The sequence below is a fragment of the Mangifera indica genome, unplaced genomic scaffold, assembly GCF_011075055.1.
Source record: "Mangifera indica cultivar Alphonso unplaced genomic scaffold, CATAS_Mindica_2.1 Un_0026, whole genome shotgun sequence".
Lineage (NCBI taxonomy): Eukaryota > Viridiplantae > Streptophyta > Magnoliopsida > Sapindales > Anacardiaceae > Mangifera > Mangifera indica.
In genome coordinates this window covers 287,785-310,824 of record NW_025401118.1, presented here as the reverse complement: position 1 = coordinate 310,824, position 23,040 = coordinate 287,785, and the positions used below count along the sequence as shown (strand labels likewise).

Genomic DNA, 23,040 nt, shown 5'->3' with positions numbered 1-23,040 from the left:
TTGTGCATCACATATACTTGACAAATATCAATAAACCCTCTTACCTTTGTTAGCTCCCACCATGTGTGAACCACATAGTCTATGAATAGTGGAAAAATCGAACCTAATCATCTATTTTCAATCACGATTTTACTAATAACCGATTTTAAATCTATTCGAACACAAAACCATTGACAAAATTAATGAAATTACAAACCATTCAAACTATTTTACAAAATTTAAAAAAAAAAATCCTATAGTCAAAACCTAACATTCAAATCTCTATAACCTCTACAAAAATAGTTGAATCTCCACATTATAAATAAGAAAACATAATGATGAACAAACTATTAATCTTTTTTCCCATTTTAATCACAAAGAAAAACACTAAAATTATTGAAAAATCAAATTGAAATTGGTATGTCCAATTTTCTATCAATATGAGTTTATTATATATATTTTCACCAATAAAATTATGTACACAAATAATAAACATAAATTTATGCATAAAAATAATATGTCATTATATAATTAAAAAAATTTAAATTAGAGATTAAGTAACACAATTATATAATAACATATCATCGTTTATGTATAAATTTACATATGTTATTTGTGCTACTTTATTTTCACATATTAAAAATGGTTATAAGCATGGTTATTAATATTCGATAATACATGATATATATCTTATAATATAATATGATATATGTCAAAAATGATATGTATCATAAGACGTATCAAATTAATATAATATAGTGAACGTATTGTACTATACGTTTTTTCAAAGAAAATGAAGATATAATAAAATGTATATAAGAAATTTTAAATTTTTAAGAATGTTTTTGCTATTTTTTAAAATGATAATATATTAATTAAAATTTTTTATTATTTTATTATATTATTATTGTAAAAAATATATTATATGATATGATATAATATATAATGTAAGATATAAAAATTTTGATTTGTTATATATAATATGCAATTTGGCTACCATCTCAGTTATATAAGAGTATATATTAGTAAATTTGTCTCCCTGATAAATTTCCCCTCTTTGTATACATACCCAAAATATCTCTCTCTCTCTCTCTCTCTCTACATATATACATATACACCCAAGAAAAACAAACCGCAGAAGTTATTTAAACCCTTAAAACCTCCTTAAACCTCTCTTCTTTATCTACAATTTCTGTGAAGAAATGCTGATGAGCGGAGCGTGTGGTGGCGTCCGTACATCTGGCTTGCATTTGACGGAGAAGCCTTTTCTTCGATCATTTACTCGGCGCCGGCGACTCTTTGCTACGTCATGCTCTGTTTCGAGAAATAAAGAGAAGGTCATAGTAATATCTGGGCCCACCGGAGCTGGAAAGAGCCGGCTTGCTATTGAGCTGGCCAAGCGCCTCAATGGTGAAATCATCAGTGCTGACTCTGTTCAAGTAAGCCCATTCGTGGGATTTTTTTTTTTTTTTTGTTCTTTTGAGTTTAAAATGGAGAGAGATTAAGTAATTATGAAGTGGGTAAAGCTCTTCAATTGACGTAGAAATTTTTGGTATTTTATTTTTCTGTGTTCTCTGTATGAAAGTTCATAACAGTGGTAGGTAAGTGATAGAATTCTTAGTTATATTTATTCGCGGTTTTGCTGGCAGACTTTAGCTATATACAAAGTGGATATTTTTATCTATTTTTCTTTTTGTCTACTTGATTTTAGTTGAGTAGATATATATATATATATATATATATATATATATATATATATATATATATTTTTTTTTTCGGAAAAGAAAAAGATTGAAAATTTTCAAATGGAGCTGTTTTGCCAGTATAGAAGATATTTGAAAGCAAGTTCTTTTTCCAGTTAGTTGAGTCCATTTGATTTCTTTTAATTTTGAAGGAGGGAAAATTTCTGCTCTGATAGGCCTAAGTCGCAGTTTTACAAACTGCGTGACTTATGAACGTGGAATGTTAATTTTCTTGTGCTGAATGTGCTTTATTCTCATTTTATCATGTGTTACTTGGACCTTCTCACTGGTGCTAATTTAGTATTGAAATCTATTTATAAGGATGTTGAGTAAATTTTGCTTTTTTGCAGGTTTATCAAGGTCTTGATGTTGGGTCTGCTAAGCCATCTTTGATTGATAGAAAGGTGCTAATTTAGATATTTCATTTTGAATGCCTACCTTTACCGTAAAAATATCTTCTCAAATATATATAAGTTTTCCATATTCTGTCTGTTTTGTTTGTGTATGTAGCTTTATTTACATTTTAGTCTCTTGCAGGAAGTGCCACATCATCTGATTGACATATTGCACCCATCTGAAGGTATGTTGTCCTTGGAGCAGCTTAGATTAATAAATCATCTTAATATGCCTTGTAATATGATTGATTTTTCTACTGGAGCAATTTGAATTATCTGTTCTTCTTTACAAAAGTTTATCATTTTGTCTCTTTTCAGACTATTCTGTTGGGAAATTTTTTGAAGATGCAAGGCAAACTACGAAAGATATTCTCAATAGAGGTCATGTTCCTATTGTTACTGGTGGGACTGGACTGTATTTACGATGGTATGTTTACTTATATCATTTTATGTTGAAATTCATTTCTGTTTTTTCTTTTTACTTTTTTGGTGGAAATTTAGTGCTTATATAATAAAATTTCTCTTGAATGCAACACTGTGTAAGCTAATGCCATCGGGAAGGGAGTTTGCATGTTCTATGTTGATCTTGGCACTGTTTAAATAACTTTATTAATGGAAATCAGAAATGATATATATATATATATATATATATATATATATATATATATATATATTATTTAAGTGGAACTGATCAATCTAGTTGTGGTGAGTTATTTTGTGTGGGTGAATCTTCTCTGTCAAAAAGTATAAGATGCTATGATTGTATTTTCTTGTTGATTTGCTGAAAGCAACAAATCAAAAACCTGTTCACTGTCATCCTTTCATGGATAATATTAGGTTCATCTATGGGAAGCCAGATGTTCCAAAAGCCTCGCGGGAGATTACAGCTGAAGTATATTCTGAACTTGCAGATCTACAGAGAGATGAGGACTGGGATGCAGCTGTGGAGTTGGTTGTCAAAGCAGGAGGTCCAAAAGCACGGTCTTTGGCTGCCAATGATTGGTATCGTTTACGGCGCAGCCTTGAGATAATCAAGGTTTGTTGTTTGTATCTATATTTGTGAAGATGCCTCCCAGTTCTCTTTTGTAAAAACAAGCAGCATCTTGAATCTGAAATGGATTAGTGGGCAATATTTATCATGAGCATTTTTTGCTTCACAGTCATGAAAACACAAGTTATATCATGGGTGTGAATTGCATTTGTCATGAGCATTACTTCATTCAGGATCCTTTTTCTCTGGCCCTTACTTCCATCTCCAGCTTGGAGTTCAGTAATTTGAATTCCATGATAGTATGCTTGTATTTTGAATTGGAAAAGTTGTTTTTTACCTTCAAAATATGGTAGCTGCAACAAAATATTTGAGGTCATGCAGCTGCTACTTATTGGGTTTTTTTTGTTTGACATGGCAGTCCACTGGATCTCCTCCATCTGCTTTCCAAATACCATATGATTCTTTCAGGGAACAATCTAGTTGTAGTGAAACAGTCCAATCTCATGACAGAAACTCTTCTGCTGGTGTGCCTGAACCAAATTCAAAGGAGCTGGATTATGACTTCAGTTGCTTTTTCCTCTCAAGCCAGAGGCTTGATCTTTACAGATCAATTGATTCACGTTGTGAAGATATGCTTTCAGGTATACCATTCTGCCTTGATTTCCAAAAAATAAGATAGATATTCTGATAAAGCTACATGAATAAAGAATTAAATTCATAATGCTTTATCTGGACTGTAGGAAAGGATGGGATTCTGTCTGAGGCCACATGGCTTCTTGATATGGGTCTTCTTCCAAATTCAAATTCTGCAACTCGAGCAATTGGTTATAGACAAGTATGCCTCTAATTTATAATGCTTGAATCGTTCTTGCTGTTACCTACTGATAGTAAGAGATAATGATGTTCCATTATGTTTCTTATGGCAAAATGGTGGAGTTAGATTTTTTTCACTGATATATCTAATTACATTACTGTATTGGTATTATTGTTTACTTGATATTTTATGCATCTTGTCCAGATTTTTGAATAAATAGAGAATGCTATTTCCTTTTCATGAAAAATAAAAGATCCTTTTTTTCTTATTTTTGTTTGTGTTTGAATGTGTTTGCAAAAATATAGTCCTAAATATCTTTAAACATCATTCCTATAGGTATCTTTGTGAATTTCTGATACATTAAAATTTTTAATGTTGACTATGTATATATGCTTGAATATTTGAAATTTAAATTTTATGTTGCATTGCTCACATTCAGTCTCTCTTTTTCTCTTTTTTTTTAATGGATTATTTACTACCTTAAAATTTTCTGCTAACTGTCTCCTAGTAATTTTTTTTTTTTATAAAGTTGATGTAGACTAGTTTCAGTTTTATTCAGCACTTTTTTTTTATCCTTTACAACTTGCAGCATTCATATATTATCTGATATGAATTTCAGGCAATGGAGTATCTCCTAAGATGTAGGGAAAAAGGGGGTAGAAGTTCCACTGGAGAATTTTATTCTTTTCTATCAGAATTTCAAAAAGCATCTAGGTACCACATTTCTACCTTTTGAAATTGTTGGTCCTTTAATTTTTCTGCTTCTGGAGTCTATAATTTTCTTAGTCAGTAGATTTAATCGGGCAACCATTAATTTCTCCTGCAGAAATTTTGCAAAAAGGCAAATGACATGGTTCCGTAATGAGCACATATATCAATGGCTTAATGCTTCTAGACCCCTGGTGTGTGACTCTCAACTTTAATAGGTTGAAAATCAACATCTAGCTAGATCATTTCTTCTTTGAATGCTGAAATGATAAATTACTTATTTTTGCATTATTCTGTGTCTGTTTAAAAAATGAATGATTTCAATAATGTAATTCCACATTATTTGCATAGATTTTGGGATAGATATGTGCACTTTAAATATATGTCTCAATAGTTCAGCATTAAAACTCAATGTGTTCTCATTTCAATAATATGTAACCCGTATACACATGCACATAATACATTCCTTCATTTCTTTGTTATTCGTTCTATTCCTCAGTTCCTAGAATGCTGGTAGCTCATTTGAGGTATTTGACATTTCTGGTAAGCAATGAAGAGATATTGTTTATTGTCATACTATGTTTTGCATTATGCATTCTTTGCTGCTGTCGCATTCTCATAGCCAATTTTTTTTCTCCTTGCATATTTGTTGGCATTAGTTTTTATGTTGGTATTGTGCCAAAAGCTTTCATCGGTTTGTTAATTTAGGTTCCCCATAATGAATATTCTGATAATTTGATTCTATTGCTTGAATACTATTTTCCCCCAAAGCTATTTTATGTAGAGACAACTTCTGCAGGAAAGTGTGCTTGACTTCATTAGTGATGCATACCATGATCAAACTGGAACTTTGACTGTGCCTGAATCTCTTCGAATGAAAAAAGATATGACTAACCCCCGAGAAGTTTCTGAACTCAAGGCTTACCGCCCTATAAACAGGTACAAATTAACGAAGAGTTTGTCATAGTGTATAAATTAAAATTACTAATTGTCTTTTTTTTTTTTTAAACGTAAAAGGCATTTCATCAGCCGAGAAGACTGTTCTGATGTTCTTGACTGGATAATGAGAACTCAAGGGTAAACCAATGAACTTCTTCTTTCACTTAGACTCTGATCAGTGTTGACATTGCAGAATTCAGGCATAACTTTCCAGTTTCTTTAAAGATATTCTGTTCACTTGTTCATCACTTAGTTCATAACAATGGCCTTGATGGTGCAATTATGCAGTGAAACTTGTGGACTCCAGCAGCCAAGCATGGTTTGAGTGTTTACTTACATACAGGGTCAGAAGCCGAATCGATCTTGCATTTGAACATGTAAAAGGTATATAATCTGCAATAAGCAGAAGCTCGTTTTTCCATTTTATTATTCAATTTTTCCAACGTTAGTTGCTTTTTCTTTCTAAATTTTTTGCATTGCTATGTAATGAAATTGTTATGTTCATTGGTGTGCAGTTTACATTATATTTGTAACCTCAAATTCATGTCTCTCAATATCACAAAGTTTCAAGTTCAATCCTAAAACTGAAACTTCAATAGGAGTTTCTTCGTTCGGATCCTTCCTTTGAATCTGAAACCCTAAAATATCAATGTAATGTTACTTCATTCGGATTCTGTAATCATGGTTTAAGTGGTAGCGTTACCTCAAAGCACCATGATAATGAGGTGCCTTTGGTTGAAACAAGTAGAACATTTATGTGATAATGGTTTGAATGGTTGCCCTCATCACACGTAAAGTAAAAGCATGTGCTCATGGGCAATAATTCAACGGGGAGATTCCCCAGGATTTGGGAAGAATTTATTGGTTTGAAAAAGCTGCAAATATTTGTCTCTGTTGTGTTTTAGTTTTAACAATCTACTTCCCAAATTTTAATTTTAAAAATTAAGAACCTTTTGATTATTTGGCAAATTATTAGATAAATGGTTTTTATGAATTAAAAATTATTTATAAATGAATCATGTTGTCAAAATTCATTAACACGTCTGGGGTTGGATTCGAATCAAGTTTATTTGAGTTCAATAAGGGTTTGGTTTAAGCGAGTTCGAGTCTGAAAGTTTAACATTTTCTAGTTTGAGTTTGAGCTTTAGGGTTGTTTGGCTCGTCAAACTTATGCATATAAAAAATTTGACACAAAATGACGTTTTGATCAATAAAAATTAAAACAATATTATTTTTGTAACGAGTTGAGCTTAAAGTTTGTGATAAGTTTGAATTTGAGCTTTACGTTTTTGAAACAAGTTAAACTTTAGTTTGGTTTTATATGAATCAAATCGAATTTGAGTTTGATTTGATTTGAAATTAACTCTAAACACGCCAATCATATCATTAAAAAAAGGTAATTAATTAAATTATCCATTCTAAGAGGGTTAATATGAGTTTAACCAATTTTATAAGTTATATCCAGAAGTGTCAAATGGGTTGGTTAGACTTGAAGCATGGAGAATGGCTCAACCCATTACTGTAGCGGGTTGGGTTAGAGCCATGAACCTTCTAGGTTGGGCTTTGGGCCTAGACATGAGGCCTGTGGGTCAACTTGGTCTAGTCGGTTATTGTTTTTGTAATTATTAAAAAATTAATTATTTAATTAATAATTATAATATAAAAAATTATTTTTTTACTAAAATTAATAGATTAACTCGTTATTGTAAGCATAGAACTGGGTTATAGGTTTTATACTTTTTATGGGTTAACTCGACTTATAAAATATATTATTGTGTGGATCTTAAGTTTGATTTAACTTATAAGTCTGATGGATCGCATTGAAGCCGACGTATTCTGGCCCATTGCCACATCTTATTATTATTGTTTACTGTATAATTTTAACTCATTATTTTATTTGAATACAAAATCTATGAAATCAAACAAGAAACTTTAATAAATTCACATATGGAGAAGTATATTTGGGTTTTTTTGTTTTGTTAGTATTAATCATTTAATTATTTTAGAAAAAAAAGAAGAATGTGTAACTCAACTTAGCATGTGAATTTAAGTTTATTGGGTGGAAACGTAATTTTATTTTTGGACGGGGGTAAACAATATTTTATATAATAAAGGGTTAAATATGATTTTTATCCTAAATCATAAGTCCTATATTTTGAACTGTAAACCCTAAATTATATAATGAATTATAAATTTTAAACCATGATTTGTAAACTTTAAATTATAAATCATAAACATCGAACTCTATAACCAAACCCTAAACCATTAATTGTAAATCATAAGCAATAAATTGTGAAAATAAATCATAAATCTTAACCCTTAAATTATTAATTATATATCTTATAACCTAAATCGTGAACTCTATATCTTAAATTGTGAATCATAAGCCTTAAACCATAAAACCTAAATAATGAGCCATAAAACAATAAACCCTAAATTGGGAATCATAAATCCTAAAAATTTGATTTAAGGTTGACAATGCAAGAAAAAGACTTTTTTTAAGATCCAGATGTTGATCTTTTAGAAAAAAAGTTTGAAACTTTGATTAATTCAAACATTTAATAACTTATTTTTAAAAAAATTGACCTAAACCATAATTGTTAAATATTAATTTTCCCTAAATTAAAAAAAAATAAAAAAGGAAATTTACCCCCTATATGGAATATATCATCTAAGCCCCGTTAAGGCATTGCTCCTAATTTTTCCTCCAAAACACACACCATCAAATATCATCTATTCTTTTTAGGCATCATGTTTGGTAAAATACTAACAACCCCCCAAAATTATCTATCAAATTTTTCATTTTACCCCCTACTATGTACATGATGACAAATCATGCTTACGACACGTTTTTAACAATTTATACCATATCTATTTTTATCTACTATAAATACAAATCACACCGTAAATTGATCAATATTGAAACATTTTTCCATATAAAACACTTCATTTATTGAAATTTCGAAATCCATATCTTACACATAAACACACAGTTTTAAGTAATAAATATTTAAATATCAACACCAAACTTTAAGATACATTTGTTTAACGCTCTATAGTCTATATTGAGTTTCAAACTTATTTATGTCATATATATTTTTATTTACCATAAATTATATCGTAAATCGATCAATATTAAAACATTTTTCCATATAAAGCACTTCATTTATTGAAATTTCGAAATCCATATCCTACACATAAACATACAATTTTAAGTAATAAATATTTAAATATCAACACCAAACTTTAAGATACATTTGTTCAACGCTCTATAGTCTATATTGAGTTTCAAACTTATTTATATCATATATATTTTTATTTATCATAAATTATATCGTAAATCGATCAATATTGAAACATTTTTCCATATAAAACACTTCATTTATTGAAATTTCTAAATCCATATCCTACACATAAACACACAGTTTTAAGTAATAAATATTTAAATATCAACACCAAACTTTAAGATACATTTGTTTAACGCACTATAGTCTATATTGAGTTTCAAACTTATTTATGTCATATATATTTTTATTTACCATAAATTATACCGTAAATTGATCAATATTGAAGCATTTTTTCATATAAAGCACTTCATTTATTGAAATTTCGAAATCCATATCCTACACATAAACATACAATTTTAAGTAATAAATATTTAAATATCAACACCAAACTTTAAGATACATTTGTTCAACGCTCTATAGTCTATATTGAGTTTCAAACTTATTTATATCATATATATTTTTATTTACCATAAATTATATCGTAAATCGATCAATATTTAAACATTTTTCCATATAAAACACTTCATTTATTGAAATTTCGAAATCCATATCTTACACGTAAACACACAGTTTTAAGTAATAAATATTTAAATATCAACACTAAACTTTAAGATACATTTGTTTAACGCTCTATAATCTATATTAAGTTTCAAACTTATTTATGTCATATATATTTTTATTTACCATAAATTATACCGTAAATCGATCAATATTGAAGCATTTTTTCATATAAAACACTTCATTTATTAAAATTTTGAAATACGTATCCCAAACATAAACACACAGTTTTGAACAATAAACATTTAAATGTCAACACAAAACTTTAAGATACTTCAATTTAACATAAACTTATTTGTCACATGTTTTAGTTTGAAAATTCTCGACCTTTGTTATAATTCATGAGTTAAATAAGGTTATGTTTACTATAAAATTTCCTTTATACAGGGGTAAAATCGTCAATCACTATTCTAACGGTTGTAGACCCTTGCCAATCATATTTACCTTAAATTGAAGTAAATTTTGAGCACAATATAAACAAATATCCTAATATATATATATTTTCCTTATAAATTATAATTAATTAATACTTTTTTATCCTTTGTATTCTAGGAATGACGTGGCAAAATTGTAGAGACTTTCTATAAATTGAACAGCAGACATCTCCAGACTCAGGGCCCCTCACTAAACCTCTGAAAAAACTCTCACAAATCACAAAACCCTCCCGAAAATGAGCTCTCCCCTTTTCCGATCCGTCAAAACCCTTGCGGCGAAGTCCGCCGCCGTCCGTGGCTTCTGCTCTGAATCCGTACCGGAGCGCAAGGTCGCCATTCTCGGCGCTGCCGGTGGGATCGGCCAACCCCTTGCTCTTCTCATGAAGCTCAACCCTCTTGTCTCAAGGCTCTCTCTCTATGATATCGCTAACACCCCCGGTGTTGCTGCTGATGTTAGCCACATCAATACCAGATCTGAGGTCTTTATTAATGTTCTCTTCTTTTAAAAATGGATCATATTGTGTCAAAGGGATGATTTTTATTGACTACTAGAACGATTTTAGTTTGTTTCATTTACAATTGTGGTGGAAAGGCTTATTGGTCGGGGATTTAATGGGGATTGTATGTGTAACTGTGTTTTTGCTTCAAATTGTTTAGCTTTTATTTCCTTTCTATGTTTTTTGGTAAATTTATTTGTGGTTCAACCTATCTGGTTTTTGCTCTGGTTTGATGGTGGTGTCTTTTTAAGGTCAATAAGTTTGCATGTTTGTGTTCGAATTTTTCTAGGATTATTCTACCTTTCATTTTCTTCTGCATGTATTTTACAGGCGGGGATTTATGTGTTTGTGTATGTGTCATTTTAATTGAATTTTTGTTTGCATTTTTATGTTTCTACCGCCTTTCCATTTTTACTAATCTGTTCTTATTGGGCTGGTGTGTTTCCATAAATGTTCTTTCTGGTCGATCAAAATGAGCCTCCGTCTGCTTTCATATTGAAACTCTTTTTTTGGGTCTATCTGGTTTGAACAAAGGAAGAATGGCTTAAGAACCCGATTGAACTACTCTTTGCTGTTTGTCCTTGTTTTAAATGTTTTGTTTTTTTCCTAATCTTGAGTTATTTAGATAGTGATTAATATTGATTTATATGTTTTTTTTTCTTTCTCTCTAATATAACCTATTCTGTTTTTGCATTTGCTCTAGGTTGCTGGTTATGTTGGTGATGATCAGCTTGGACAAGCTTTAGAGGGATCAGATGTTGTCATCATTCCTGCTGGTGTTCCCAGGAAGCCTGGTATGACACGTGATGATCTTTTTAACATTAATGCTGGAATAGTCAAGTCCCTGTGCACCGCAATAGCCAAGTACTGTCCTCATGTGAGTATTTCTCTAAAGCAGCTCTAGTTCTGTTAGATGAGTGCTTTTTTTTCCTGGTCCTAGTTATACTCGGTTTGCAATTTGTGGATTACAGGCAATTGTTAACATGATCAGCAACCCTGTGAACTCAACTGTCCCTATAGCAGCTGAGGTTTTTAAGAAAGCAGGGACATATGATGAGAAGAAATTGTTTGGTGTGACAACTCTTGACGTAGTTAGAGCTAAGACTTTCTATGCCGGAAAGGCTAATGTAAACATTGCAGGTTTGCTCAACTGCCTGTACAATATAGGCTAATGCTTAGTGTTTGACGCTCTCGTTCGTTTTATTAGCTAAAATATCAAATTGAAGGACAAAATTGGGTGTATGATTTGTATTTGCCCTCAGGCATTTCAAAAAAAATGTTTCTCTTATTAGGGTTTTACAAGGAATTAGACATTATCAATATGCCCCTAACATGCTCAATCTGTCATAATTTATTATTTTCCTCTGTTTTGAATAATGCAACTTTATGATCTAAAGTTGGATTTCTGATTGAATTTTGTTCTTACTAGTTTTCAGCTATTGGGATGTTCGGTGTGGGAAAATAAGTTTTATGTAATGGAACATTCTTTTCACTTAAGTTTGTATTTTTCTCCAGAGGTTAATGTCCCAGTTGTTGGTGGTCATGCTGGTGTAACTATTCTCCCACTATTTTCTCAGGTAGCTCATGCACCCTTCTCTTATCCTCTTCCTTTGTTTATATTAAAATTTACATGTTGTATGCTGATATCTAGTTTAAGGATCTTTCCTTTTGGTCTCTTTTGTTGATGACTATGCTAATTGAAAATGTAGGCCACACCAAAAGCAAATTTGCCAGATGAAGATATTAAGGCCCTTACAAAGAGAACACAAGATGGAGGAACTGAAGTTGTGGAAGCCAAGGCTGGAAAGGGTTCTGCAACATTGTCAATGGCGTAAGTATGGATTGTTAGTCATATAGGTGTTGTCCAAACCATGGATTGAAAACCCGGATTGGACTGGCTGGTTGGGCTGGTCTGACCGGGACCCAAGGTAAAACCTGGTCGGTTGGACCACGGTTCACCTTGTTTGTACCTGGGTGCTGATGTCAGTAAAAAAAAATCAATTTTTTTTTATACCTGGGTGCTGATGTCAGTACAAAAAAAATCAATTTTTTTTTTTCAAAGCTGAGGCTTGAACTTGAGTTTCAGCATTTGTATAAGGTAGGAAAAACCAACCAGCCACATGAAAGTTTGATTTATTTTTTTTATTTAACCTATTTTTTGTATTACATAAAAAAAAAAAAAAAAATTCTGTGATTGTTAGGACTTGAATTCAACATCTCATCACACCTCTCTGACCAATTTTGTAATTGCTATGATATGAATTTTATTTTCTTAGGTGAAATTCTGCTGCCCCATAAAATATTGGTACCAGTGGGAAAAGGATACTTTTGCATTTTCATGATGTGTAATTTTACTAAGCATGGGATTGAACTGCTTGTAGTTGTATGTCCAATTTTTCTGTTAGGTTTACGGTTAATACATGCTTGTTTGGACAATTCATATCTGCTGCAGAATTGAGCTTGCATAGATATTGATCTTTGTCTTTGATTTATATTTCTATTAGTGTTAATAAACTTACCATTTGAGATGGAAAATATTGTGAAATAAAGTGTATGTAGATTATCAACCCACCTGTATTTGAGTCTAATAAATATGACTGGTTGTCTTGTTGGTTGTGTGTGATGATTTTTCTCATCTCCTTTTCACTTTGATCAAATTCCACTGAATTTCACTTCTTTATCTTATTGTTGTCGTGGTTTTCTTATCATATTTTCCCTTTAAAATCCAATCCATGACAAACTTCCCCCTTGTCCCTTGCAGTTATGCAGGAGCCCTATTTGCTGATGCTTGCCTGAAGGGACTTAATGGCGTTCCAGATGTAGTGGAATGCTCATTCGTGCAATCAACTGTCACTGAGCTCCCCTTCTTTGCTTCTAAGGTGATTTAACTTAGCTAAGCTATGATGTTAAATGTTAGCTACACTACAGGTCTTCTTATTTTTGTTAATTTTGCTATCTGTTTTCATGCGGTGCTTTGTTGATAATGGAAAAAGAACGATAAAACTCGCCTTCCCTAATCCTGTCACTGATATATTATTAAATCCTACCTCAATTTGCAGGTGAGGCTTGGTCAGAATGGTGTGGAAGAAGTTCTGGGATTGGGTCCACTTTCTGACTATGAAAAGGAGGGTTTGGAGAAAATGAAGCCCGAACTCAAATCATCTATTGAGAAGGGAATAAAGTTTGCCAATAGCAACTGATCAATCTTCATAAATTTTGCATTATTTAGTGTTGTATTTGTTGCCAATGGCACTGGCTGTGCTGTTTCGATTGGAGTAGGCTCCAAATAAACCAGAAACTTTCATTAATAATTCCCAATGTCTGTCATACTAAAATTGAATGTTATCACATTTTAAGTGGGTTGTACCATCATTTACTGAGTGTTCATTTTTCACTCTTCCCAATTTAAGTGGGATGTATTATCATTTATAAAGTCACCAGTTGCTTCAACTCTTTCTGTGTAGTTTTTGCCACTTCAAATAAGACCAAAGACTATTTTCCGCCCAAGTTTTGGACCCATCTATAAGATAACTTCTATTATAATTTTTAATTATAAATAATATGAATATCATTTGAATGATAATCATCTAATATTTTTCACCCATCTTTTTCTCTAGATTTGAATAACAAAAAATCATCTTTTATCGAGAAGATCAGAGATCAAATTTTCTAAACTACCAAAAATGAAACCTAAAAATAAAAAAAATCGTAAATTTTTCAAAACTTAATCTTGCACAAACTAACATAAAAAAATGATATAAATTTTTAAGACTTTAGAATTTAATAATAAAATAACAATTTTATCCTTGTTTCTAACAAAATTTACCCATACAAAAGTGTTTGGGTTTTTTAAATGTCGTGGGTATATTTTTTATATTTGACTAAATCTTGGATGGAAAATAGTCCATTGGCCCTTCAAATAATTATAATTAGCTAAGAAAGCAGCAATGCCTTCCAGATTGATGGAGGGCATCAAACTGAACAAAAAGAGAAACCATAAATTAACTTGACAAAGCAATTTCACATCAGTTGTAACTGGCAATTTGGGTAAGTTTAACTACAGTATGCTACAAACTAGAACCAGGAAGAACCACAAGGGTAAATTAATTCTGATAACAGCAAAAATAATGGTGCTCAGTTTCAACCTCCAAAAATCCAAAAACTTTGTAATTGAAGGCTTGCAACCACTGGTAGATTACCTTGGGCCTTGGGGTGGTTCCTCCACACCATATTATGTACCAAAATGAACAACCATCTCACTAACATGGCTCAAATTTTGATCTAACATCTTCCTATCTCCTGCAAAATGCAACCTCATGAGCATACCATATTAAGCATTGTACTACTAATATTACGGGTATAATGTACTGGCAAGTCTATAGACTTATCATTCTACTCAGAAAAACCAACATGAAAAATCTGATAAACCAACAACGATTCATAGTTCGCTAATACCAAAATATCTCAGACCTCACCATGCTTACAACAGAATTGCATTTTTAGATCTAAACTTTTTCTGCATGATGGTGATTACAGACCTTGAATCATTATTTTTCACATTAAACGAGTTGACCCAAACTCTGAAAGTTAAAATTCTACTAATTAGATATTTCTATTGGCCAAACCAGTATACCTGCAGGTTATAAAGTGATGGCAACTGAAGAGGAGCGATGGGGAAGATAGCTGGCCTGAAATCAGTGTGACCGGCATGCATGGAAGTGCAGTGTTTAGATAAATCAAAATTCTTTGTAATGGTTTTAGATGACATTTTGTCGTTGACAAGTAATAAAAATTGTATTGGAGTAGAAATCCCCAGCCCTAAATAAATATGCCTCTCAAAACACTCTTTGTCAAAATGAACAAGGGAAAATTTTACTCCAAATACAGAATTATGTAATGTAATTTTGCTTTAATGAATGGAAAATTTTCACCCTAAAGGAAAGGCAAAATGGACTCTAATTGAAATAATAAAAGTATTATACTAACAAAATATTATATTAGAAACAAACTTTCACCCTAGATGTCATTATGACAATGTCATTTGACAGTCACTATAAGAAGAATAGTGAAAGTTTAGTGGGTTTGTAGGGCCAGCCCAGGAAAAATTTCCTACAAATAGAGATTGCAATTTGGGAATAAAATGATGAATAATACAAGCATATGTGGCTCAATACTATTCAATGATTTGCAATAAAAAACCATATTAAAAGTTTAAAACCAAAGTTTATTACCCGTACCTCAAGTCAATCCATTCACCTCCTAGTTTAATTATCTGCTTCTGATTCATGTCCAGACGAACTACTACTGCCAGAGTCTACATATAAAAGCATCACAACAAATTAATACTAGCCTCGAATGGCAGTTCGATCTCTGGAAGAGTGGTGCATGCATCAATACTGTAGTAGGCAACACAAAAGATTTAGCATTTACCACTTGAGGATGATCGAGATTCACTGCTAGCGCCGCTTGAACTACTTGATTCACTCACATTATCACACTGCTTTTCTCCTTGAACAGGTAAAGATGTGGAAACAATCTTTTCGACTATTTAAAATCCAACCAGTTGAATAACTCAGTGCATGATAAACAGGTTGCTGAAATATCAAAAAAGACTACCTAAAGTAAGCATCAGAATTCCTTGTAAGTTCACTTTACCTGCTTCAGTTCCCTTTGCTGACTCTGAAATGACTCGTTCAATATTCTGCAAATACAATCAGAAAACTGGAAGCTTAGCAAAGGGCAATAGCATGCAGGAAAAACAGGAAAACCATCAGTCATCAATAATTCAATTTCTCACAGTATCCAGAATATTATGGTCAGATTCTGCAGTTTCCTGAAGGGCAAATTCAGCTTTCCTCTTGTTCTCACTCAAACTCTTCTTGAAATTATTCACAAATCTATCAAGTTCCCAAAGTGTTTCAGGATCAAAACTGTCAATGTCCACCTCAATCTCATCATCTTGTTGAGAAAGCACAGGATTCCTCTTCTTAATTATCTGGACAACGTTGTCCAGTTTATCTGAAGGCAAATCCTGAAGGTTCAAACTTAGTCTCTGCTTCTCCTCATAAGTCATATCCCTCAGCTCAGGATCCTTAGCCTTAAGCTTCTTTAGAACTGGTGTCTTAGCTTGATGATCCGCAATTTTAGTCTTTGGATCCACATGCATTGTCATCAACTCCAGTCTTTCCAAATTCCTTGCTTCTGTAGGCTGAGGAGACAGAGCAGGAACAGGAATATGAACTGGTGTAGAAGGAGCAGGAACTGGAAAATGAACTGGTGTAGCAGGAGCAGGAGCTGGTGTACGTACTGGTGCACCAGGAACTGGAGTCGTCCTTGAAGTGGATGTTGGCAAACCAGACTCATTCCCCATTTCTGAACTCCCACTAAAATTATACTCGGCCTCTATTTTTGTCCACTTCTCTTCAAATATCATTAACAATTGCTCAGCCATTATATGCACATCCTGACCCTTTGGATTATACAAGATGGCATTGTTAAATGTAAGCCTCACATCCTCAGCAAACTCTTTAGGTGATTTGTACAACTTTTTACTCAACCTAACCTTCACTGTGCCCAAATCCATTGGATGCTTAACTATCGTATAATAATCATGTAATCCAAGCCCCTTCACATCCACCGGCTTATTAAACACCCAACCGAACTTATGCTTCATTAACTTCTCTAACAAATTACTACAATTCTTAAACAATCTACTCAAACCCTTATCTAACACAAGCCCACCCCCTGTTTCACAGGATTTGAACTTCTTACTCTCCATTGGGGTTGACTTTTCCCTTCTCACAGGAGCATCAGACTTCTTCTTAATCTCCATTGAGGTTGACTTTTCCCTTACCACAAGGGCGTCAGACTTTTTCTTATTCTGATTAACTTTTGGTGCCTTTTTCATTTTGTCTACCATTTCACCATTAACTCCAGGATTATTCTCATTCTCACTCACAGATACAGTTGATCCCCGGAAAGACCGTGGATTTGCAGGTTCTACAGAACCCATCTCAGAACTCTTTCTCATTGAATTTCTATTTACATGTTTACTTAACTGGCTCTGTGTAGTTTCAAGCCTCTTAACCAGACTCAACACTTGATCAAGTTCGCTTGAAAGCTTTCTTTTAAGTGCTCTAACCTCATCCCTATTTCTTAAATTTAAATTAATCCGTACAAAGTTATCAAACTTAACATAACCTGGTACTCCAATAGCATTGCTGGGTTCACGGCTGTTTAGGGCAACACCCGGTTGCTCAAGGTTGTGGCTTGAGGAATCTTCTGATACTGCAGGAATAGTCTGAGGCTGCGAGGAGTTGTCATCAATAGTGGTGGCTAGGTGTTGTTGTGAAGATTTCTGGCGCTTGTGTTGTTGATAGTATTGAGGGACATTGTTGGGATTATCGGAAACGTTTTGGTTCTTTCTGTTATACAATTTCTTCTTCTGCTTCTCTCCAGCATCACCAAGTAATGGACCTGAAGCCATTCATGTAATTATCAAACAAAACCCCTAACTTTACACAAACCCAAGAAAAAATCTTTCAGCTTTTGGAGTGAGACAAAAACCAAATTTCAGAAATACAACAATCTGCCATCTATGTGATCGTCAAACAAAAACCCTAATTCTTTTTAACAACAAACCCCAAATGCCATAAACTGAAATTGCTCTTAAAATTAGGATGCTTCCTCTGGTGTTGCTGAGATGAAAAAGAAAAAATCGTTGAAAAAGAAAACAAGTTCACCTAAAAAACACTAAAAATCAAACTGGGTTACGATATAAGTAAAAGAGTTTGTTTACTTTGCAAAAAAGGTTCGTTTCCACTATAAAACGAAACTAAAAACAGAACAAAGGAGGCAATTTGAAAAGTGGGAGAAGGAAGAGGCTTATTTTTTGTAAGGGTTTAAAGGGTTATTGTGAAGAATTTAAGATGAAAGGTGGGGAATTTTGAGGGGAATAAAAGAATTAGGGTTTAGGGCTCGTTAAAAAATCGAGAAGAACGGTGCCTCGTTTGGGGAGAGGAGAGGAGCGAGAGAGTGAACAAGTGAGGCGAAGCAGAGCCAAGGAAACAAAAGCGAGGGCCAGGGACAGACAGTCGTCAACTTCAATTAAAATGACAGGAACCGGATTAAAAGTTAATACATTTGTTTCTAATTTTTACAAATGACTATTTCCCACCCAAGGTACGCTTTAGCCCGTTCCCTCTCCCCCCCCCCCCCCCCCCCTTAAACTTTGATAATTCTAAATACCCACCCATAAATAATTAAAATTAACGGTAATAAGGTAAAATTATTATTTTTTCTATAATATTAAAAATAAATTAAAATATAATCTCTTGTTGCCCCCCTAAACTTTAAAAACTAAAAATTTCCCCCAACCTAAGTTTTAAAAAATATCAATTTTATCCTAGGGTTTTGTTTTGAAATCTCCGATGTCATCTCCGGCTCCATTGCAGGTGGCCTCTCCCTCCCAAAGCATCATCTCCCTTCGACGGTCTTTTTCCTCCCATTTGAACGTCAGATTGGTATCAGAAGAGTGGTGAAGACGAAGAGCCTCTTCATCTTTCACTGCTCCCCTGATGTTGATCAAACATCCAAATAGGAAGAGAGAGAGGATGCTTCAGGAGAGAGAGACCGTCAGGATTGGAGTTAGAGATGATGTTAGAGATTTCAAAACGAAACCCTAAAATGAAACTGTTATTTTTTAAAACTTAAGTTGGGAAAAACTTTTAGTTTTTAAAGTTTAGGGGGTGAAAAGAGATAAAATTTTAAAGAGTTAGGGTTCCATTAATTTTAACTGTTTATAGATAGATATTTGAGATTATCAAAATTAAAGAGGAAAAACTTGGGAATACAATATACCTTGAATGAGAAATAGTCCTTGGGCCAAACATATTTTCCAATTACTAGATTCAGATATGGAAAATGGGCCGGGCTGAACATTACAATTTTGATATGACCCATTTTGGCCCGACATTAAAAGAAACAAGTCATGCTAGTCTCGTGCATCGAACAGGTTGTGTCTTGGGCTGTGAGGCAAGTTTCATAGGTCAATTTGATACGGTTTAATATTTTTGGGTTATTTTAATTTTTTTAATTAATATTTTGAATGAACTGACCCATTTGATACAGTTCACTATTGTAATAAACCAAAATAATTTAAAAAATTAATTTTGTATAATTTTTCGCAAGTCTGTGTACTAACCTGTTAAGGGCCTGTGAAAACACAGACTGAAGACCCTAAACCATGCCCTAGTCTTGAAATTTTGTTGGACCAGCTTGGGACGAAAGCCCATCCATTGGGGAGCCTTAGCATGACTCGCCTTTTGGGCTTGATGGAGACAAAATCAACTTATGTAAAGAATTTTTAAATTTTAATTTAATTTATGACCCTAAAAAAATTATTTAACGAAATTGTTATTATCCCTTGAACATGAATTAATGATTTTGAAGATAAAATTAAAATACTACAGGGTCTTAAAGTAATAGAGAGTTTGACAAATGTGGAGGCAACCCATGTGCAGCTCCATATCCTTTGTGTATGCACGATGAGATCCCTTGTCACCATCCAAAATATTAACAATAATGTTATATGCATATATTTTTTAGTATGTAAATAATATATCGTCAAATGATTAAATATTATTTTATATTTGATTCAAAATCACATAATCACTTAACGATACAGATCAAATATATATCTATTTATATACTCAAAATACTCATTTGTAATTTTATTAAAATATTAATATTAGCAACATCATAACTCATTGTGAACTATTAAACAAATCAACTTTCTATTAGATTACAACCAACAATGGGCTTCAAACATCAATCTTCTAGAAATTCTTCTTCTTCATCTTCTAACTTTCTCTTTTTCATATGGTCATCCATTCTCATTTTAGCCCTCTTCTTTTATAACTCCTTTTATGTCTTCATTCCGCCTTCTAGGAATCTTTTTCTTTGTAAGTACAAACATTATTAGTTGGAACTTTAAAATGTTGATGTGATTTCTCGTACACCAATTAGAAATACATAATATTGAGTCTTGTGTCAAAAAGACAAAAGTGGTAATTGAAATTAGCTATTTATTTTTCTGTCCATTATATGATTAGCACCAGTAACATAAAGAAAACTACAAGCACTTAAGCTTTTAATAAATTAGCCATGATTATAGTGGTTTAAAAGACTTAACAAGGTTAGAAATATGGCAAAGTAGTGTCATAGAGAACATGAAGAAGCCCTTTTTATAGATTGGATCTTCGCATGAGCAGATAACCTTTGAAACTTGTCTTCTCTGTTGAGAAACAAAACTAGGCTGCTTTAATGGGTCAAACTCCATTAAACACTTAAAAAGACATCGCACTGTCCATTTCACAGAGAAGTTTCCAATGTCTATCCTGTTTTTGTCTGCGCAAACAGCCAAAGTGTTTTTTAAAGAGCATGAAATCTGGTTACCTAAATTTCGTCCTCTACCGTCCACTATAACTACAAAAAGACATAAATCTCATATAAGCCGTTATCTTCTTTATCGAATTCATCAACAAATTTCTTGTAAGCTATCTCATGCTTTAAGGCTTTTGCTATTGCATATCTGATGTATATATTGTTGGGGTTTTTGGGTAGCTAAACACCAATAGAACAGCGAAATACATTACAAAATTTTCAATCATACATAAGAAAAACCCCAAAAAAACCTTATAGAGGATCACATTTTAGAGAATAATTTATACGAACATGTTATTAAACAACCATAAGGTATTTAAGAATACCATACTTGTGTTTGATGGCTCTTCCAAATCTTTGCATGGTTTATGAGATTGCTATCCAATCCACAATTGAGGCAGTGTCTTAGTATCTATGTGAAGTATGGACTTGGAGAGGCTAAATTATGCACAGGAGGCTGCTAAGGCTTTGTGAACAGTATATGATGTTACATATGCATTATTATTTAATATTAACAAGAAAAATATCATATAAGCTATTATTGTTGACCATGATGAAACGATGATATAACGTTTTCTGTTAAGAACCTAATATAATAAATTGTAATGGCCAAAAGAATTGGTCTAACCCAAAGTTTGATGTAATCTCAAATTCTCACCTTCTAACTTTCAAAAATCTAAAATCTTACTTATAAGTCAATTTCTCTTAAAATTTTTTGTTATAAGTAAAGGTGAAACCATCATTTCAATAATAATATTAAAAACTATATAATTTAATCTCATCACCCCTAAGATTTTAAAAACTCTGTCTAAACATTTTTAGTTTTGAAAAGTGATTATTTTTCCCAACTTAGGTTTTTTTTCTCCCCTTTTTGGCTACCACTTTGTGTTTGACGATATCCTCTGTTCGACCAATCATCTCTCACCGCTAAGTTTTTAAAAGTTTATAGGGGTAGCTGCAAATGGGAAAAAGATGGACACCTTAGATAGGGGGGAGGGGGAATGCGACTTTTCAAAACTGAAAAACTTATGCAAGGGTAAAACTATTAGTTTTTAAAACCCAAGGAAAAAATATAATAAATTATATATTTTTTTAATATGATTGTTAAAATAACGATTTTACCTTTAGCTTTAACTGAGAATTTTAACAGAAATTAGCTCATAGATGAGACTTTAAGTTTTTGAAAATTGACAGGTGTGAATTTAAAATTACACTATACCTTAGGTGGGAATAAATCTTTTGGCCAATTGTAATTAAGTGTTGTAGTTTATGGAAGGAGTTATTTACAATATAGAGCATGATTGTGAGTTATATCATGGTATTATCATGAGACATAAAATACTCTAATTAGGCCAGGTGGGAGAATGTAAGGATAAAATTGGGATTTTGACTACCCAATATCTTATCCAATTAAGTGAACACACACACACACCCTAGTTAGTAAATACACAAAAAGGAAAAAAGGTTCAGAAATTATATAAGTATAATACGATAAATGATAAAAAATATATTTATAAAAAAAATTTAAAATATTCAGATACAAAAATAAAAATAAAAATTTTATATACGAGTTTAATATAAGACATAATCTATAATATATTTCTAAAATATGATAATATTAATAAGAATTTTAATACTTTTCGTATATCTCCTTATTAAAATCAATATAATAATTTAAATGTAAAACATCTAATTGATTATTAAATTTAATATAATATAATATATAACTAAGATTCAATCATCATAAAAAATTATCATTTCATGAATTTTATATTAAATGTAAAATATCTAATTAATTATTAAACATACTTCAAATTATTATTTTATAAATTTTTTATTAAAATCATCACTAAAATATTGTTATTTATTGAGGTTTGAGTTAAGAAAATTAAATTTATCTTTTCAGATAATTTCAAAGATAAAGAGTGGAGTCCGACAAAGAAATACTATTGATCTAGTGAAGAAGAGCTAGTGAAAAAACGTTTTATTGCTGCTATGAAAGTCAAAAACACTAGAGAGCAAGAGAGGCTACGGATTTAGAAGGCAAAAAATTGGGTTTTTTGTTTTATATAATTATGATATTATGTCAATTAATTAAAAGTGGAGGAGATATTTTCACACTTTAAAAATTCATTAAAAAAAATATAAAAAAGAGCAAAAATACATGTTTAATATGGAAAACGGGTTTAATACGTATTTAATACGTTTTGAGTTTAAAAATTTAGAACGACATGTTTAAAATGTAAATAATTC

At 32.0% G+C, this 23,040-nt stretch overlaps 3 protein-coding genes across 5 annotated transcripts; 2 read left to right on the top strand and 1 right to left on the bottom strand.

The window, feature by feature from the left end:
• The first annotated feature begins 1,044 nt into the window (after nucleotides 1-1,044).
• On the top strand, nucleotides 1,045-6,152 carry LOC123206166 (tRNA dimethylallyltransferase 9-like). Of its 2 annotated transcripts, XR_006499950.1 has the most exons (13): nucleotides 1,045-1,418; nucleotides 2,072-2,125; nucleotides 2,259-2,301; nucleotides 2,435-2,543; nucleotides 2,954-3,152; nucleotides 3,526-3,748; nucleotides 3,848-3,942; nucleotides 4,541-4,635; nucleotides 4,748-4,823; nucleotides 5,429-5,568; nucleotides 5,647-5,706; nucleotides 5,857-5,952; nucleotides 6,084-6,152. XR_006499950.1 is itself a non-coding variant. In XM_044623298.1 (12 exons), exons 1-12 carry the CDS (start codon nucleotides 1,182-1,184, stop codon nucleotides 5,891-5,893), a joined length of 1,368 nt encoding a protein of 455 aa, XP_044479233.1. In that variant the 5' UTR covers nucleotides 1,045-1,181; the 3' UTR covers nucleotides 5,894-6,152. The 2 variants fall into 2 exon arrangements, 1 of the variants encoding a protein (XP_044479233.1); XM_044623298.1 differs by having other exon boundaries at nucleotides 5,857-6,152.
• Nucleotides 6,153-10,010: 3,858 nt separating this feature from the next.
• On the top strand, nucleotides 10,011-13,794 carry LOC123206167 (malate dehydrogenase, mitochondrial). Its single transcript, XM_044623299.1, has 7 exons — nucleotides 10,011-10,326; nucleotides 11,048-11,221; nucleotides 11,316-11,484; nucleotides 11,860-11,921; nucleotides 12,054-12,175; nucleotides 13,106-13,223; nucleotides 13,404-13,794. The coding sequence occupies exons 1-7, from the start codon at nucleotides 10,084-10,086 to the stop codon at nucleotides 13,542-13,544; spliced, it is 1,029 nt and encodes a 342-aa protein (XP_044479234.1). The 5' UTR covers nucleotides 10,011-10,083; the 3' UTR covers nucleotides 13,545-13,794.
• Nucleotides 13,795-14,322: 528 nt separating this feature from the next.
• Nucleotides 14,323-18,448, bottom strand: LOC123206175 (transcription factor GTE3, chloroplastic-like). Of its 2 annotated transcripts, XR_006499952.1 has the most exons (6): nucleotides 16,142-18,448; nucleotides 16,000-16,045; nucleotides 15,775-15,888; nucleotides 15,582-15,658; nucleotides 14,978-15,032; nucleotides 14,323-14,643 (listed from the first exon to the last, which is right to left on the bottom strand). XR_006499952.1 is itself a non-coding variant. In XM_044623313.1 (5 exons), exons 1-4 carry the CDS (start codon nucleotides 17,828-17,830, stop codon nucleotides 15,609-15,611), a joined length of 1,899 nt encoding a protein of 632 aa, XP_044479248.1. In that variant the 5' UTR covers nucleotides 17,831-18,448; the 3' UTR covers nucleotides 14,323-14,643; nucleotides 15,582-15,608. The 2 variants fall into 2 exon arrangements, 1 of the variants encoding a protein (XP_044479248.1); XM_044623313.1 differs by lacking the exon at nucleotides 14,978-15,032.
• Between the last annotated feature and the right edge of the window lie 4,592 nt (nucleotides 18,449-23,040).